At 40.1% G+C, this 19,161-nt stretch overlaps 2 protein-coding genes across 3 annotated transcripts in view; both read left to right on the forward strand.

Moving 5' to 3' along the window:
* Positions 1-7,013, forward strand: part of LOC123755000 (A disintegrin and metalloproteinase with thrombospondin motifs adt-2) — a 14,904-nt gene extending 7,891 nt beyond the window's left edge. Inside the window, exons 8-14 of the mRNA XM_045737380.2 lie at positions 175-311; positions 1,410-1,515; positions 1,611-1,751; positions 1,897-2,062; positions 3,284-3,373; positions 3,662-3,828; positions 4,191-7,013. Coding sequence (XP_045593336.2) covers positions 175-311; positions 1,410-1,515; positions 1,611-1,751; positions 1,897-2,062; positions 3,284-3,373; positions 3,662-3,828; positions 4,191-4,422 — 1,039 coding nt within the window. The 3' untranslated portion in view covers positions 4,423-7,013. The remainder of the gene's footprint in view (positions 1-174; positions 312-1,409; positions 1,516-1,610; positions 1,752-1,896; positions 2,063-3,283; positions 3,374-3,661; positions 3,829-4,190) is intronic.
* A 1,124-nt stretch (positions 7,014-8,137) lies between these two features.
* On the forward strand, positions 8,138-17,256 carry LOC123754999 (DNA polymerase kappa). Of its 2 annotated transcripts, none has more exons than XM_045737379.2 (8): positions 8,138-8,232; positions 8,840-9,049; positions 10,844-11,010; positions 12,172-12,287; positions 13,287-13,579; positions 13,735-13,821; positions 14,384-14,508; positions 15,544-17,256. In XM_045737379.2, the coding sequence occupies exons 2-8, from the start codon at positions 8,947-8,949 to the stop codon at positions 17,062-17,064; spliced, it is 2,412 nt and encodes an 803-aa protein (XP_045593335.1). In that variant the 5' UTR covers positions 8,138-8,232; positions 8,840-8,946; the 3' UTR covers positions 17,065-17,256. The 2 variants fall into 2 exon arrangements, with proteins under 2 accessions (XP_045593335.1, XP_045593333.1); XM_045737377.2 differs by lacking the exon at positions 8,138-8,232 and adding an exon at positions 8,303-8,580.
* Positions 17,257-19,161: the final 1,905 nt, after the last annotated feature.

Genomic DNA, 19,161 nt, shown 5'->3' on the forward strand with positions numbered 1-19,161 from the left:
ATGCACGAAGACATATGGGTATGTAAGGAGGAGTGTATTAAGTGATAGTCATAGTGTCCCTGCTCTCAGTAACAACAGCGAGGAGGGTAGCCAAGGAGCAGGAAGAGAGACTTTACCTCTTTCTCACCTGTTGCATGGTGTAAGTGTGTAGTAATGAGTGTGTGTGTCTGGCAGGTACTTGAGCAACTTCTGCGCGTGGCAGATGGAGCAGAACGACGCGGCGGCGGGCAGCGGGGAGTCTTGGGACCACGCCCTCATGCTCTCCGGCCTCGACCTCTGGGATGGCTCCCCTGACGAGACTACAGTCATAGGTAGAGTATTGTGGGGCTCTGGTGGTGTGGTGCTCTGGTGGTGTGGTGGTGTGGGGCTCTGGTGGTGTGGGGCTCTGGCGGTGTGGTGCTCCGGTGGTGTGTTTACTAGTTGTGTTTTTGCGGGGGTTGAGCTTTGCTCTTTCGATCCGCCTCTCAACTGTCAATTAACTGTTTACTAACTAACTACTTTTTTTTCCCCACACCACACACACACACCCCAGGAAGCAGCCCGTGACAGCTGACTAACTCCCAGGTACCTATTTACTTCTAGGTAACAGGGGCACTTAGGGTGAAAGAAACTTTGCCCATTTGTTTCTGCCTCGTGCGGGAACCGAACCCGCGTCACAGAATTACGAGTACTGCGCGCTATCCACCAGGCTACGAGGCCCCGAGGGTGTGGTGCTCTGGTAATGTGAAATCGTTCTTGTTTGTTGTTGTTGGTTTAGGGGCGACGACGATCGTGGGATCGGATGCGCCCATTGTTGTTTGTTTCGGTCCGGTGTGTGTTCGGACATCGTTGAATTGAAATCGACCAAATCTTATTAATGATAGTCACTTCAATAGGAGGATACTAGCTAAGAAGCTATAAACAGTCCGGCCGTGGGCATTAGAGACGGCGGGAGGCCAATATCCTACACAAACTTCTGGATCAGGAAAGAGCCAAAAGTCCTCAGAGGATCCTCAAGTCGGAGTCCAGAGTGATCTGATAGTGTTAGGAGCAGCAGTGAAGACCCTAATCTCGGCCTAGCTCGGGTTACTCATGTGTATAGTGAAGATTATGAGTTGTGATGTTCCTCACAGCAATCTTCATGGGGGCATAGCCAAGGCCAATTGGCGTGGATCTTTCCCCGGGCGTATATAGTGAACATCGGGCATGTTAAGATGTAATTCAAAACAGTTGGGCTCTGGGAGGCCCTCGAGTTTCCTGGAGATTCTGCCTCCGTGTTGCACATTGTTCAGGTGTTCTGACCAGTTTAAGTATATTAAGTGAATCATCTGTCAACATAAAGTCCCAATTTGCAACACTTGGAACAAGTTAAAAAAAATATTAATTGCATCCTCCGTCCGTGTGACACTGGCCCTCCCTCCCTCCCTCAGGGCTGGCGTGGGTGTCGGGCATGTGTCAAGCCAGATACTCCTGCACCATCAACGAAGGCACCAGCTTCGAAGCCGTCTACGTCATCACCCACGAGATGGGGCACAAGTGAGTCTTGAGTGTCCTGCGTCCTCACACCCCTTCAACCGTCTCCTCTCTCTTCCGACCCATCACTGACAGCTGTCCCTTTCTTCCCCCCTCAGCTTGGGGATGTCCCACGACGGGTCACGGGAGGACAGGAACACCTGCGACGCCACCAAGTATCTCATGTCACCTTCCACAGGACCTGGCAAAGTCACCTGGTCCAAGTGCTCCAACCTTGAGCTGAAGACCTTCTTGCGCACGTGAGTATAGTGTGTGTACTCACCTCACCTAATTGTTGCCTCACCTAGTTGCGGAGGTTGAGCTTAAGCTCAGCGTGTGAGCGTGAGTGAGTGTACTAGCGCATCAGGGGGAGAAAAACAGACTCATTTCTCTTCTCCCGTTCAGTCTATCGCCGGACTGCCTCTCCAAGAAGGCCCGGGCCTCACGCACCTTGGACTTCGACAAGGGCAAGGAGCTGCTGCCGGGGGAGAGGTACTCCAAGGAGGAGCAGTGCACCTTCGCTGAAGGGTCCTCCTTCAAGCCCTACGTCACATCCAAGGCGCCCTACAACGTGAGTCCGCTACCTTCACTTCCTCAAGTGTTTCTCCCGGACGATAATGAAAATTTTAAATGATGCTGTCAAAATTGTCCTTTGACATAGTCTGTCTGGGTGTCTGTCACGGTGTGTAGCCGCCTCCATATATGACTTGTTTGGGAGCCAAGCATTTTCTTTTATAAGATTAAGGTTTTACAAATTGAATATAGGGATATATATTTTTTTAGATTGCAATGTCCTTAAAATATGAAGTAATTAAAAAAAAAGTCAATTTGTATTGATTATTAAACATTTATATTAGGACTGGGGGCGAAGCCGCTATTTGAAGTTTCCTGTGTATATATATGTGTGTGTGTATAATAGATTATATATATATATATATATATATATATATATATATATATATATATATATATATATATATATATATATATATATATATATATATGTCGTACCTAGTAGCCAGAATGCACTTCTCAGCCTACTATGCAAGGCCCGATTTGCCTAATAAGCCAAGTTTTCCTGAATTAATATATTTTCTCTAATTTTTTTCTTATGAAATGATAAAGCTACCCATTTCATTATGTATGAGGTCAATTTGTTTTTATTGGAGTTAAAATTAACGTAGATATATGACCGAACCTAACCAACCCTACCTAACCTAACCTAACCTATCTTTATAGGTTAGGTTAGGTTAGGTAGCCGAAAACGTTAGGTTAGGTTAGGTTAGGTAGCCGAAAAACAATTAATTCATGAAAACTTGGCTTATTAGGCAAATCGGGCCTTGCATAATAGGCTGAGAAGTGCGTTCTGGCTACTAGGTACGATATATATATATATATATATATATATATATATATATATATATATATATATATATATATATATATATATATATATATATATATATAACTTACGTACATACCATCACTTGGATCTTGTATAAGTAGAATGCAATATGGAATTAGCACTAACATTCCTAATTTAATATATGCAGGCTAAGACGTATTGTCCCACATCAGCTCATGTTTAAGCTTAGTAAACCGATCCAAGCTTTACTTAGCGCACTGTGTTGTGTCTAACAGGATGTGTGTAGCACTGTTGTGTCCAACAGGATGTGTGTAACACTGTTGTGTCCAACAGGATGTGTGTAACACTATGTTGTGTCCAACAGGATGTGTGTAACACTATGTTGTGTCCAACAGGATGTGTGTAACAAGTTGTTGTGTCCAACAGGATGTGTGTCGGGAGCTGTGGTGCCAGAACACGACCCACGCCATCCGCACCCACCCGGCGCTAGAGGGCACCACCTGCGACCTTAAAAAGGTTAGACAAATGTAACAGTCTTGTTGCTCTCTTTCTGGCCTGAGCCACAGGTGTGAGCCAGTCATCAGTGCTCAGGAACACAAGCGCCTGCACATTACCAGCCACAATAGACTGTCGTGCATTCTATCGGCGGATAACATAATGCTCAAATATCCAATGTTCTTACACCTCTTCTTCAGTTTAGAGTCAACATTCTAGAATTTCACAATTGATTTTTGTTTTCATTTGTTTGAAGTTTAAAAAAGTGTGTATGTGGTGGAGTTCTAAAGTGTGCATCGTTGTCCACAGTTCTGCATCAGTGGGCAGTGTGTGACCAAGCCAGAGAAGGCGCCACCACCGCCAGACCCAGACACCAACAAGGTCCAGCCGCCCACACCCAAGCAACCAGACACCACGGACTCATCTTCCAATGGCTTCTTTAATTTCTTCAAGAGAATAAGGAATATGTTCAATACGTAAGAACCTGGTTATATATATATATGTTACTCCAGAGCGCAACTCCATAGTCTCCCGAGACTGATGGATCCCTAACACTATTCTCCCGCCCTAATTCCACAGCGCAGGGACTCCACGCTCGTGAACTCCCTCTACTGCTCAGGTTTCCCTCCACCGCTTGGGTTCTCCCTCCACCGCTTGGGTTCTCCCTCCACCGCTTGGGTTCTCCCTCCACCGCTTGGGTTCTCCCTCCACCGCTTGGGTTCTCCCTCCACCGCTTGGGTTCTCCCTCCACCACTCGGGTTCTCCCTCCACTGGTCGGGTTCTCCCACCACTGATCGGGTTCTCCCTCCACCACTAACGAACATCTTCCACCTTGCAGGTATCTGTCCCTGAAAAGTGGTCTACCGGAGTCGGTGTTCACTTCGAGGTGGCTGTTGACGAACGTGTCTGAGTGTTCGGCGGCGTGTGGGGGCGGCTGGCAGGAGAGTCAGGCCACCTGCACTGCGGCGGAGGGCGCCGTCGCCCTCTCTGACACCCTGTGCGACCCGCTCTCCCGCCCCCCGGTGTTAGCAGCTTGCAACACCCTCCCCTGTATCGCTCGTTCTGCGTAGCAACAACATCCATTCAAGTAGCAGAAGCTCTCCATCAAGAGTGGAAAATGTCCTTACCTGAAAAGACTGCTGCCTCTCCTTTTCCATTATTCCTAACACGCCGCCGTGTAGTAGATCGTCGTGTAATATTAAAGACGTCACCTGTCCAACCTTCGTGGTATAATGGTCCGACTGTCGTCCCCAGACACCAAGGACGAGGCTGCACTGCGGACTGACACATGTTTGTTATATCATCCGTCCACCACGTGTGCCAAGCTCCATATTAACACGTAATTGCCTCTCACAGCCCAGAATGGCTAGGCTCATGACCCAAGTCCCGAGTGAAGCGATCTGTCTCCCCTCTCTCTCTCTCTCTCTCCCTCTACATCTCTCTCTCTCTCTCTTTATCTATCTCTTCGTCCTCCCCCTCCCCTACCTGCCACAAGAAACACTGAAACAAATGAATGGGTCTCAGAGGCTTTGTTTTTTCTTTCTCTTCATACATACTTGGTGCTTGTCCTAACACCTCCACGGTAATCACGCGCCATGTTTCACATGGCTCTAAGAAAGACAATGTCCTTCGGGTGTGACTAATATTTGTTGATGACTAATTTATTAATGACTAATATTTGTTGAAGCATTTAACTTAGGCGTATTCCGTCCAGTAACCCCAGACCATTTTCCTTTTGGACAGACATATATATTTATATATATATAATTATAATTTATAATAATGTAATCGTTGATGTATTAATTGCAAGACTACCACATTTGAAGGTGAAATAAAATGTTTAAGCACTTTCAGTCTTCTTGGGAGCTTCTTCAAAAGTTCCCAAGAGGATTGTCTAGGGCTCACCACGAGTGTCTTTGTCCAGGGGCCCCAGAACGAGTGTCTTTGTCCAGGGCTAACAACGAGTATCTTTGTCCAGAGCCCAGAACAAGTGTCTGTTCAGGGCTAACAGTGAGTGTCTTTGTCCAGGGCCCCTCACGAGTGTCTTTTTTAAGGCTAACAACGAGTGTCTTTGTCTAGGGCCCCTCACGAGTGTCTTTGTCCAGAGCTAACAACGAGTGTCTTTGTCCAGGGCCCATTAAAAGGTCAATATATATGTGTGTGCATGGTTTGTTGCAAGCTCACTTTGTGTGTCACAAAGGTAGACCCCTCACTCACACTTGTGCGTCTTTGCCGCCCTCAAGCCTAGCGAGTCTTTGAGACTGCAGGAGTTAGCCCTGGAACCCAACCCTGGCTAGGAACACGTTAATTCTCTATGTACCACCCTGCCGGGTTATGCAGCTGTGGCGCCAGCATCGCTACCTGGAGGCAGGAAGACTTCACCTCACCTCAAGTTTAAGTGTATTGAGACAATTGTATCTTATTGCCTCAATGAACTTGCTTGAAGATGAACCTCAGCACGAGGACTATGCAGGCTTAACCTCCTCCGTCACTCGTATTTCCGTCCGTGTTTTGTGGAATGAAACTGTGTGTGGTGCAGAGGCATGTAGGTGTTTTCTCCATGCTCACCAGTCGGGTTCATTCTCGACAATCGGGAATTCCTGCTTCGAATCCCGGCAGGGACAAAAATGCAGCCCGTCCTCCAAACAAAGATCCAAAAGTGATTCCATGCACCCGCCAAACCCCCTGTTTATGAATGAAAAACGGTTTACACACGACTCACAACTAATAAGTCAATATTGACTTATTAAATTTGCGAGAACGGGTTGCACAACTGCTGACGTTCGAACATATCCGGAACAAGTGTTTCACTGACGAATTTTGTTCGAATCACAACGCTATAAATGCTTCACCCACGTAGTACAAATACAAATAATCGCCAACAGAACTTAAACACCTGACCTAACCTGACCTACGCCTAACTATACATAGAATTTTAATATATAGTAATATTAATTTATATATGAGGCAATTTTTAATGTTCAATGCGTAAAAATTTATGAATGTGTCTTGGAGGTCAACCGCCGCTTTAACGAGCCAAGCCTGTGGACAAGTTGCAACAACAGGGGTAGGCGGATTAACCAGCTTTTGGCCTTTGAAAATTATGGGAGCCGGCTATTTTTTGCCATACTCCATCCATCGTAATTCTGGGACGAACCTCATTGAAAACTTTTGTACCTTTTCGAATGTGTGTGTGTTTTTAATATATGCGCCTGCGAGATCGAGCTTTAGCTCATGGACCCCCGGCCCTTCTGACCATCGGTTGTCAAATGTACTGACTCCAAACCTATTTTACTCCAGCATATCTACTTCATATATTTCTCTTTAACACGCACACACACACATACATCCCCCCTCCCTTAGTATGCAACCCGAAGCATCTGTTTAACTCGCAGGTGCCTATTTACTGGTAGGTGAACAGATGCATTAGGTGAATGGAAAGATGGTCAACCATTTATGTCCCCTTCCGGGATTCAAACTTGGGATTCCCGATTGTTATAAACTCACATGTACCTACTGATTCCTTAAGAAAGTGTCCTTGTGTACAAGCACTCAGAGAAACACAATAGGTTTCTTGTTTGTCAACTTGTTCGGTTGTTTCTGTTTGAAAAATTATTGATATTGGTAAATTGTCTGTGATAAATATTAAAGCTATTCTGGAGACTCTGTTTTATTGCTCGTCCGGTTTATTGTGTATACGTTCAAACACACACACACACACACACACACACACACACACACACACACACACACACACACACACACAAATGAGAGGTCCTCATAATGATCATAGAGATCATAAAAAAATAGTAAGAGCAGATAGAGATAAATCACGATTATTGGTACTTGGTGACTTTAACTTGAAAGCAATAGAGTGGGAGGCCTACGAAGCAAGAACAGAGGAGAGTTGTACTAGTAGAGTTGTTAACTTCATCCTGCAGACACTCGTGTATCAACACGTTTCAGGGTAGTTAACAGATGGAATGCATTAGAAAGTGATGTGGCGAAGGCAGACTTCATTCACAGTTTCAAATGTACATATGATAGAGCCCAATATGTTCAGGAATATGTTCACCAGTTGATTGACAGTTGAGTCGAAGACCAAAGAGCCGAAGCTCAAGCCCCGCAAGCACAACTAGATGAGCAGGGCCACCACAATAAGGGAAGGAGATGTTCCGTCAAAACTGGATTTAATATTCAGGACAGAAGAAGATATATTTGACAATCAGCAACTTCCTCTCTTGGGTAAGAAAGACTATATCTTCTTAGAAAATAAAATAGGCAATATGATATGATCTAGAAAAGAACGGAGAAACGGAAACTGTTGATAAACGATGCGTTTTCACCCGTAAGGTTATAAACCCATGGAACTACATACCCGTCGAAGCCGGTAATGCCAACACACTGTTGCAGGTCGATAAAATCCTCAGGACAACTGGAGAACCTTTGACAAGCCACCGGCTTCCTGTCCTCGTCGGGACCACTAGAAAGATATGAGAGAGATGAGATGAGATGTTTATTCAGGTAAGGTATATACATACAAGTGATGTTACATTAATGGATTGATATATAGATAGAGCTAGTACATACAATGCCTAAAGCCACTATTACGCAATGCGTTTCGGGCAATATAATGGCCTTTGGGTAAATTTGGCTAACTATAATTACTGTGCCTACTCATAACCCCAATAATCTGATACTCTGTATAGTTTATAAATAAAATAATATTATTGTTATTTTTAATATTATCGTTATTCCAGTCAGCCATTAAAATTACCCTAATTACATACTGTTTAAATTACAGAAAACGTTAGCATTTGAACAGCGTAAGAAGCGATCACTCACCATCATCAACAATTACAGCCCCGTTCCTGGGCCTAGTAAGTCCACTACGGGCTCACCATAGCCCGTAGAATAATAATAATAATAATAATTTATTTAGGAAAAGTACATACATAGTTGTATGTACAGAACATTTGGTTCCGAGGAGCTGAATATGTTCCGCAATAACAACATTCCACAACAATGGGAGGCCAATTCAGCCTTGACGAGTGGATGTCTGGACACCTCTACTCCCCCTGGGAGCCACTGGTCACTGGCACAATAAACTACCACTCATGGCATAAGTATGGGGTGCACAATAAACTACTGCAAACAGGATGAGTACGGGGTGCATAATGAACTTCGAATCCCGACCGGGACATAAATGTTTGAGCTACTGGCTTTGGGTAATTCTATGGACCCCTTGTGTGCTGATGCATAGTATTAGTATGTGTAACTCCTGTCCTCACAATTGTACATTACTCTCGTGTTTTTTATACACACATTCTTTTGAATAAACATTTGAATTTAAATTGTTTTACTAAGCCTTTAGAAATTCTCTTCCTCTATATTTTTGTAATAAGCTTGCCTAAAACATGACAACCAATCATAATGATAATATAATTTGAATTGTAAGTTAATGTATTACTTTAATTTGCCCTTCAGATATCTTAACAACTTGGGTGTTGCCATAGGAGTTCAGTAAACAATATTACGCAATACAGCACTTTAAAGGTATATTATCCAAGAAATCATATACAACCACCACCACCATGGACAAGCCAGATGATAAGGTTACTGAACCAGAAGCAGCGACGAGTAACTCTACCGGACCACAGAACCTGATTCTTAACACAAACAAGGCTGGAATGGAAGGTATGACAAACAGTTACCTGAGCTACAGAGAGAATTTTCTCAAAATACAGTACAATATTATTAGATAGTGAATTCATGTTTTTTACATTTTTCCTGAAACATGTGCAGGCATTGATACTGATTTTAAGCTGTTTGCCAAATTTTCATAATGTTATTTTGTTTAAATAAATTAATAAAAAATGGAAATTAACATAGGCAAGCAACATTCATTTTTCTTTAAAATCTTGATAAAATACATAAATTTCTGAATAAGAGTAGCACAGCAGTGACCCTAAGAAGGTAGTAGTAATTTTAGTGATTGGTTGCCATGTAATAACCCCCCCCCCCTCAAAATATATTTATTATAAAACTAACTTTATTAACTACTGTATATGCTAACATTTATTTTACCTCCATTCAAAGAGACTTAATGAACCCACTGATTTGGTCTTTGAATGTTTTGTCTCTAAGAACAGGGGTACAGGAAGCAGATTCTGCTGTTACCTCCTTGTAGTGCTCCCTGGGTTGTGCTAACAAATAAAGCAATCCAACACACTCAACACACATGCCAACTATGCCAACTATTTCGCAACCTCCCCCCCTCCCTTACCCCTCCCTATCCCAATACTATGACTAGTACTGTACTTGTATTTTCATAGGTAGAATCAAATATGTAAAAAAAAAAAAGAGTACATACCAACTTCTTACAAGTGTGGTACTTTTTGGAAATTTAGCAATTATGCTTCAGTATGTCACTTAAGAAATGTTTAATCAAGACAAACTGCACAGAACAACCATCACACTGTATAAATTGTGGATTGAATTGCCCAGTATATTCTAACTCGTGTGACATTGTAAATTATAAAAAGTACTGTTTAAAGTCAAATTTAAATAACAAATTCATCTCCAAATGTAAAAACAAGACATTTTTCATCCATAATATGTGCATGGACAATATCCTTAATATCTACTTATTATGCCTCAAATTTTTACACTTGATTACCATTGACATATTTAATTATTATATTTATATACATTATGTACAATATTTCCAGTTCATCCTCCTGTTTAGGTAGTACTTGTAGTAACGATGAAGACCATACACTGAGAAATCACAATGAGAAATCATCAAATCAGAAATCATACACTGAGAAATCTCGATGTACCAAAGAACAAATCCACAGGAGACTTGATGAGAGTTCGGACCTATGCACCGAGTGTTCCCAAACAATTAGAAGAGGCAATTAGATTGTTGAAATCGGTAGTATTAAATTTGGAAAAACCAGAATAGGTTTTGTATTTGTTGCAAAGAAAACATAGACTTAACCTAACCTTCCTAGGCCTAATACATGCTATCTGAGGCCTAATATAGTATATATATGTGCTATACTTGGCCTAGGCATATTTAAGTTTGGCTTTTAGCTTTATTTTTCAGACTATAAAGTAAATAGTTCTAAATACTATTATCAATTTTTTTTTTTTACGTCAATGTACATATGTTCAATGGTCCACATAGTTACAAAAAGTAACTATCTAAACAGGAGGAAGGGTTGATATTACACACCACGCAGCTGGACATTCTCAATTCCTCCCACCTGTGCCTGAGGCAGCATTTCCATTGTGACTGATAATATTACTGTTAAAGGTTATTTGTACATTACTGTATTATCTGTAACTTAAAATATGTGCTTAACCAGTGCCAAGTAGCCGTGGTCTGACTGACTGATTGATACTTACGCACTAGGAAACCATCATCTCAGTCAGGTTCTTCAAATTTGCTGCTACATATTACGTGTAAAAAATCTCCTTTTTCAGGATTAGACACTGGAAAGATAAATGAAATCATAAAGAATGCATCGGAGGGATCACGTTTTTATCAACACAAACAGAAATGCCAACAGCAGCTTGATGCAAAGATATCACATTTGAGGCAAGCAGCTGCCTCTTTCACTGAAGAACATATAAAAAAGGCAACATTACAGGCAAGTTTTTAAAGTTGAATGCAGGTGATCTACCTCCCAAATTCAAAAGGAATATTCTTTGGTATAAAAGAAATTTGGGAAATGTTGCATGTGCTTTCAAATTCCATGAACCCCAACAGTCTCTAGTCTGAGTGATATTTTCTTGTTTATCCTGAAGAAAGCTTGTTTGATGTGTAATCTATACAGTACAGTATATGTATGATGCTGTGTTGTCTTTAGGTAATTCCCATCTTGACCATTATTTTGATGATACGGTAGTCTCATATGTAAATATACTGATGAACTGCTCATTATATTGAACAGTAATTGTTTACTGCATGGGATGTTACAAGTATCAGCCGATGTGCGATTATACAGCAGCAGTGGCTGTTCAGTTAGTCTCATAGCTTCTATGGTGTAAATTTTTAATGTACTGTATAATAATATATCTGTGTGTGATATATAAAATAGGAGTCATAACTATATATCCGGGAGCTGAGCATCATGGAGTTAAGAGTTTTATAGTAAAGTTACAAATTACCAGCTGAACAGGTGTCTTAAATGTTTTTGAAATTGAAATAAACAATCAGAAAGAAAAAGATTAGAGCTTAACCAATAGTGCTGAGCCAAAACTTGTTGTGAATAACAACAGTTATGACATGCGTGAGCAGATGAGCTTGAAGTAATAGAGGAAATTGTAGTTCAAATTTTGTAAAAGCTTGTAATCTGAATATTGGAATGAATGATTTCATTAATCATTACCCAATTTTGGGTAATCAGAATGGTTTCGTGTTTATAGTTTTTGAGTCCGTGAATGTACAAGTAGAAGGATGTCAACATGGTTTTATTACTTCCAGCCCATCTTCAATCTTTTTAAGGAACTAAAAAGAGAAGGCAAGAAATGAGATATGAAATGAAATGAGACATTGAGTCAGGATCACAAGGAGTGACGGAATGTCGTGTATCACTGGTTGTGTTAAGATTGACTTGCAGAGGCACAGTGTTATCTTCATAATAATGAAGAAACATAACGTTTTTATTAGGATTCATTTAATTTATCCTATTCTTTTTATCATATCTAGCATCATTAACCAAGCAATGATGATGATGATGCTAGAATTTCATTTATAAATTTATGAATTTCAGTAGTATTTAAATTAATAATAGATTTCCTCTGTGCAGATGGATCAGTTAATCAAGGAACTGGAACTAAACCGTGACCTCAGCCACACAATTGTGCACGTGGATATGGACATGTTTTATGCTGCAGTGGAAATGAGGGATGACCCAGTGTTAAGGTATGATCAGAGTTTGATTGCTGAACTTAGTTGACAAAGTTATTATCACAATCTGTGTTGCAACATTTTAGCAGGTAATAAACTGACCTCTCACTAAATTGAACCTTGGTAACTATCTCAGTTGAGTTACACTGTATCTTAAATAGAATAATTGGTGGTTTAAAATTAGTATAAGATACAAGATGCAGTCAAATCTTTTCATTTAATAAAACCAATTCAAAGATCTAAGAATAATAATGTTAGTCAACCTAGTGTTTAGAGAACAATAAAGCACTCGTAGTAGAAGCTAGATATATTACAGAATAGATAAGGAGAACTTTCAAAACAAGGGATGCCACACCAGTGATGATGTTTTTTTTAAAGCTCTGGTGTTCTTGTGTGGAATGTTGTTCTATACTCATTTTCCTTTTTAAAGCAGGCAAAATATTTGAGCTAGAAAGTATACAGTACAAAGATCCTCTACAGCCCACATGCAATATCAAGTCTGTGAAATAATGGAACTGCCTCAAAACCATTGAGGCAGTCAAAAAATAAATAAATGGAGTGGAGACAAGATAGATACACTATATCATAATATACATATGTATAATACTGGAAGGTTAGGTTCCCATCTTGCACAATCAAATTACAACAAACTGGAGTTAGAAGTATCATAGGAAGTATAGAAGAACTACAACAAAAAGGAGTGTCTGTGATATAGAAAACCCTGAAGACACCCCTGAATCTTCAACCTCCTCCCAGAAAATGTAAGAAATATTACTGGAATAAAGTAGAAGCCTTCAGAAAGAAACTTAATAAGCTCCTCCAAGAGTTACCATATTCGACAGGTTGTGATGGCTATGTAGGTTTAACTAACACAAATAGCTTCATTAAACAGGCAAGCAAAAGAAAAGCCCTTGTGCTTTTTTTCCCCTTTTGTCAAATATCCCGCACATTTGACAGTGCTACATACCCTCCCCGGCTTGGTGCCTTCTTTTGATAATTACTTACTTTTTTCAGGGATAAGCCAATGGCTGTAGGAGGGCTTGGGATGCTTAGCACCAGCAACTATGCAGCACGAAAGTTTGGTGTTCGTGCTGCAATGCCAGGCTTCATTGGCAAGAAACTTTGTCCTGATTTAGTCATTGTTCCACCGAATTTCACAAAGTACAAGCAAGTTAGTAAAGAAATTCAGGAAGTGTTTGCCGAGTACGATGCCAACTACTCTCAAATGTCTTTAGATGAAGCATACCTGGATATCACCAAATTTATACACGAAAATGCTTCACGTTATTGTGCAGGCACACTTGAAGGTGATTATTTATTTTTTTATATAAATTCATTAAAATTGAAATAAGATTCTCTCTCTTGTACTTAATTCCATACTTCTTGTACAGTTTTCTTAATTCATTAAGTATAAGCTGGGTGTAAACTGAGACAACCTAAGACTTGGATATTTGATTTTCAGATTGTGAGCCTGGTAGCGTATCCAATGCTATTGTACGTGAGATAAGACATAAAATTCAGGCAAAGACTCAACTAACAGCAAGTGCAGGTGAGTGTACCTACAGTATGGGTGTATCTACAGTATGGGTGTATCTACAGTGTGGGTGTACCTACAGTATGGGTGTACCTACAGTGTGGGTGTACCTACAGTATGGGTGTACCTACAGTGTGGGTGTACCTACAGTGTGGGTGTACCTACAGTGTGGGTGTACCTACAGTGTGGGTGTACCTACAGTGTGGGTGTACCTACAGTGTGGGTGTACCTACAGTGTGGGTGTACCTACAGTGTGGGTGTACCTACACCAAACAGTGCCCTTTGCACCAGCCTGTACTCATCATATTCCTTGAATTCACTACATCTCCTGTACTTATTACTCCACCCTGTTGAATTAATAAGCTCATTTATATCATGGATGTAAGGTAAATGGTATAGAGATATGAACGGTTTAAAAACTCTAACACTAGTAATTTTAATAGCATTAATTTATGAAAGATGCCTGCACATACAGTAGCTATATATCGTGATAGTTTCAAACAAAGCCTGGCATAACAATAATAGGTGAAATTGTGCAAATTTTTTTTTAGGTATCATCAGTCTTCTCTTGTTCCAGGTATTGCTCCCAATACTCGTCTGGCAAAGATCTGTAGTGACATGAATAAGCCCGACGGCCAGTATTACTTGCCTCCAAATCGACAGCTCATCATGAACTTTATTTCAGCACTACCCATTCGTAAAGTAATTACATTATTTATTCCGTTTTGTTTTGAGTTGAAATATATCTTGTTTTTGCCATACAACGTACAGTATTGCACAATTATGTTTTTAATGTGTGTGTGTGTGTGTCTAGACATGCTTGCAGGGTCAAGTCTCTGTTTAAAAGCTTCACCTGTATTGTCATTATTTGGTTAATACGATACCTTTTCCTGCATGTAACATCATATTTGCTTTTGAAGCTGCAGTTAACAGATATTTTAATATTCCCTTTTAACCTGTTCATTTATAACTTTTATTAAAATAAATCTATTGTAACTTATTTGCATCTTCAGTTTCCATGGCTATCTCCACATCCACCATATCTCATTTTAACATCATTTTGTAAATTTCTCTTAGAATCTTGTAAGCTGCTATCATGCTCCCATTCCTCCTATTTTCTAGTGTAGTGAGGTTCAGTACTGTGAGCATTTCACTGCAGCTAATTGTATCAGTTGCAGAATCACCCTTACTTGCACATACTGAAGGAGGGTGTCACTTATGTTACAGTATTATAAAGGCTTCTTTATCTAGCTTCCTGTGTGGACATATACATGTCTAAAATTATTTCTTTTGTGGCATATACTTGCATGATATACCTTTCAGACATAGCAATGGATATGTGTGTGTGTGTGTTGATATTGATGGTAGTTGCCGAAAGTTTAATGCTCATTACGTCTTGCTGTGGAACCTTGGCAACCTTATAAATTTTCCTGGTTCTTGGTATGGAATGTGATCCCCTGAAACTGTCTGTCTCGAGCAATATCTCAAACATTTTCAATATTTTATACTCATACATTTAATTAATAAAAGTGACATTTAACCTAAAAAATTTCCCCCAACAATTTAAGCCAAGTAACTATTTCATTGTATTAGCCCAAATATTAAATAGAAGCTTTTGTTTTCCAGCTTAGCTTTCACAAAGTATAATTTAAGGCTAAATATACATTAAAATACTTAGTATAGGCTATTGCCTTTTCTGTTTTTAACCATGGTGAGAAATATAATAATTTATTGCAGGTGTGTGGCATTGGGAATGTGACAGAGCAGCAGCTTCAGGCCCTGGGTATAAATGTTTGCTCACATATAATGGAGAAACGTGGCCTGCTGAAGCTTCTTTTCTCTGACACCAGCTATAACAGTTTCATAAGAATTGCCTTAGGCTTGGGCCATACCACACTTGGCTCGTGGACAGAAAAAGACCGCAAATCAATAAGCACAGAGACTACTTTTCGAGACACCGCAGATAAAATTACACTTTTCAGACTAACCCAAGAGTTATGTAAAGAATTAGCTGATGATATGGAGCAGAAAGACATTGTAGGAAAAGTGTTTACCTTGAAGATGAAAACGTCTGATTTCCAAATAAAAACTCGTGCTCAGACTTTATCAGAAGCTACTCGTTCACTTGATGTGATGGTTTCTGCAGCGAGACGAATTTTACAGCATGAAATGGATACCTCCTTAGAACCTATATCTTTGCGTTTATTGGGCGTACGCATGTCTACACTGGTGAATTCATCAGAGATGGGTTCAAGCCGTCAGACTACTCTCACACAAATGTTTTCACAGTCTTTTAAACCAAAAATTAATTCTGTCATAGATTCAGAAGGAAAAATGATTGTTGAAAATACATGTAAGCTTGATGTTGAAAACCAGTCTAACTTAAAAACTATTTGTCAGTATGATGATGAATCATCGTCATTTAACACTACCATTTCCAACACAGCATTGCCCTCTCTGCAAGACACAAATTTGATTACATCTGAAACAAAGAAAGTTTCTTCTCATTCAACAAAGAACTGTTTGACTATAGATGGCTTTCTTGTTAAACCAGGAGAAACTTCAGGTTACCTATCGACAGAAAATCGTGAATGCCCCGTATGTGGGAAATGCATTCAATTTACTAATTTAAAAGGCTTTATCATGCATGTTGATAGTTGCTGTGAATATAATACAACCAAAGGATGTAACTTGGGAAATGATCTTATTTCAGAATTTATTATTGATAATGATAAGCATTTAATAAGTATATCAAAAGATCAAGATCAGGATAAAACACAGGTCCTATGTAAAACATCACAAAGTGGCCCTACTGATATTCAGTACAGTGGCAACACAGATGCCAATAATGAATACTGTCACACTGAAAAGAAAAAAGACATCAGGTATTCTGAAAATTTACAATATCCTTCAGTGAACGAAATCACTAGAAAAGTAAACACAAGTATGCCAGAGGACCCAGATAATGTATTTTTGTGTCCAGTGTGTGAGAAAAAACATTACAAGACATTAGAGTCATTGAATGAGCATGTGGACGAGTGCCTCAGTAGTAATGCTATTGGTGAAATGTTGCAGCAAGATACGGTGCAGGCCAAACATTCTGGCAGTAGCCAAATCCCTTCAAGACATTTAGATACAAGTTCACACAAGTCTTGTGAGCCATTAATTGGCAACAAGCGGAAAGGAAACAATTCCAATAAAGGGAAAAAGCAGCTGAGGTTAGGAAATAATACATTGGAGAAATATTTTTGTTCCTAAAGATCTTTAATATAATATATTCTGTTTTAACATGTTTGACCAAATATTTAAATTGTTTACATTGTTTTTATATGTCTATGAAGCGCAATGGACTCGGTGACCTTGCTATTGTGATGCCTGAGGAATTAAAAATAAATTATATTTATAAATACTGTATGTATATATATATGTATAAATATACAAATTTCAAAAGCATATTATTTAAGCCAAGACTACCATATACAGTTGTCTTAAATAGACAATTTTTGTTTAATAAATATATAATTTACAATGTGTTCAATCTTGTAATATCCTTGTTAGGTCTAAAGTGATTTCACATCAAATATTCTTGTAACTAACCCAATGAAGAGAAGGTATAGTGCCTATGCCCATTATATGATTATATAAATTTTACCACTGGCCAGTGTTGGTAGGTGTAGTCCTTCTACTCCCACTCAATTGTTGGATATATCCTTTCCACTGCCAATCACTGAGTTGGTATAGACTTTACACTATCATACTGCCCAGTGGGTGTATACCTTCCACTGCCACTCAGTGGGTGAGAATAGACTAAAAACCACCATCCACTAGGTGGGTGGACATCTTCCATCAATGCCCACTGGGAGAGTGTATACCTTCCAGTAGGTAGGCATACAGCGGGTAGGAGGGTGTAGACCTTACACTGTCTCCCGCTGGGTGGGTGAAGGGAAGGGAACCATTAGGAGAAAGTGACAAGCTATTATGACTATATAGCACTTGGAAGGGGTATGGGATAAGGATTTGGGATTTGGGACAGGGGGGAAAGGAATGGTGCCCCAACCACTTGAACGGTCGGGGGATTGAACGCCCACCTTCATGAAGCGAGACCGTCGCTCTACCGTCCACACTAAATGATTGGACGTCTGAGTGAGTGAGGGTGCCCAATATACCAATATAAAAAGTAACTAGTTTTATACAAATGTAAAATACTTTAAGTACACAAACTTAGGGCTGCTTCTGAACCCCATTTGGTACTGACATTTTGCCACATCCCAGGGGACTGGGTAGTGCTTTAATAAGCTAATAAAGCTAAACTAAAGCTGTTAATAGGCTGTTGATGTCTATATTAACAAACTAGCTAATTTGCCAATGCTGTAACTTGCTTAGACAAATATTGCAGTTCAATTGCTAAGCCCATTATGTGCCTGTGCAACATTTTCACCACTGTTCAGAGGATGCATATGGAGGGGGTTGCTCTCTGCAACATGTCTTCCACCACTTACAGGATGGGTGTGTGGTGCATAATAGATTAAACTAAGCATTTCAGAAGCTGGCAAGATAATCTACACAACCTATGTTAAACCTCGACTTGAACGTGACACCCACACGGTATCCACACCTCGGTAAGCATAAAATTCAACTGGAAAAAGTAGAGGTATGAAAGAAGGCTAGTACCAGACTTAAGATAACTAAGCTATAGGGACATTAATCTTCATGGACAATGGTGAAACCTTTGACAAGCTGCCGGCTTCCTGACCCCGTCGAGGTCACTAGGGAGATAATGGCCCCCTCAGGTAAATTTAAGTAAAAATCCAAGGAAGTTGGAAACTCCCAGAGGTACACAGCCGAGCCTAGGCCTAGAGTGAGGAGTCAAGGGGTCCTTAATTAACCAATAAAAAGCACTTAATAACCAGGCCAGAAATAGCAGTAAAGGTGAGCATGTGGGCTCTGGCGTCCCCCTGGAGACCTCACTTGAGGCGCGGCTCCCCGCCCTGAACTATTAAGAGTCGCTGATGTCTCAGATAACACCACATGTCACTTCCTCCTTCTTGTGCTTCGCTCTTTACCACCCTTATACATGCAGTAATGATTATAATCATTTATTTAGGCAAACGTGCATTTATTCATACACATACATACATAGATACATATATAGATACATACATACATAGATACATATATACATACATACATACATACATACATACATACATACATACATACATACATACATACATACATACATACATACATACATACATACATACATAAGATACAAGAACAGTGGAGGATTGCTATAGGTAAGACCAACACAAGGACTAAGTCACTAATACAGAACGTCTCAGGCATAATGTAGAC

The sequence above is a fragment of the Procambarus clarkii genome, chromosome 28 (assembly GCF_040958095.1).
Source record: "Procambarus clarkii isolate CNS0578487 chromosome 28, FALCON_Pclarkii_2.0, whole genome shotgun sequence".
Classification (NCBI taxonomy): domain Eukaryota; kingdom Metazoa; phylum Arthropoda; class Malacostraca; order Decapoda; family Cambaridae; genus Procambarus; species Procambarus clarkii.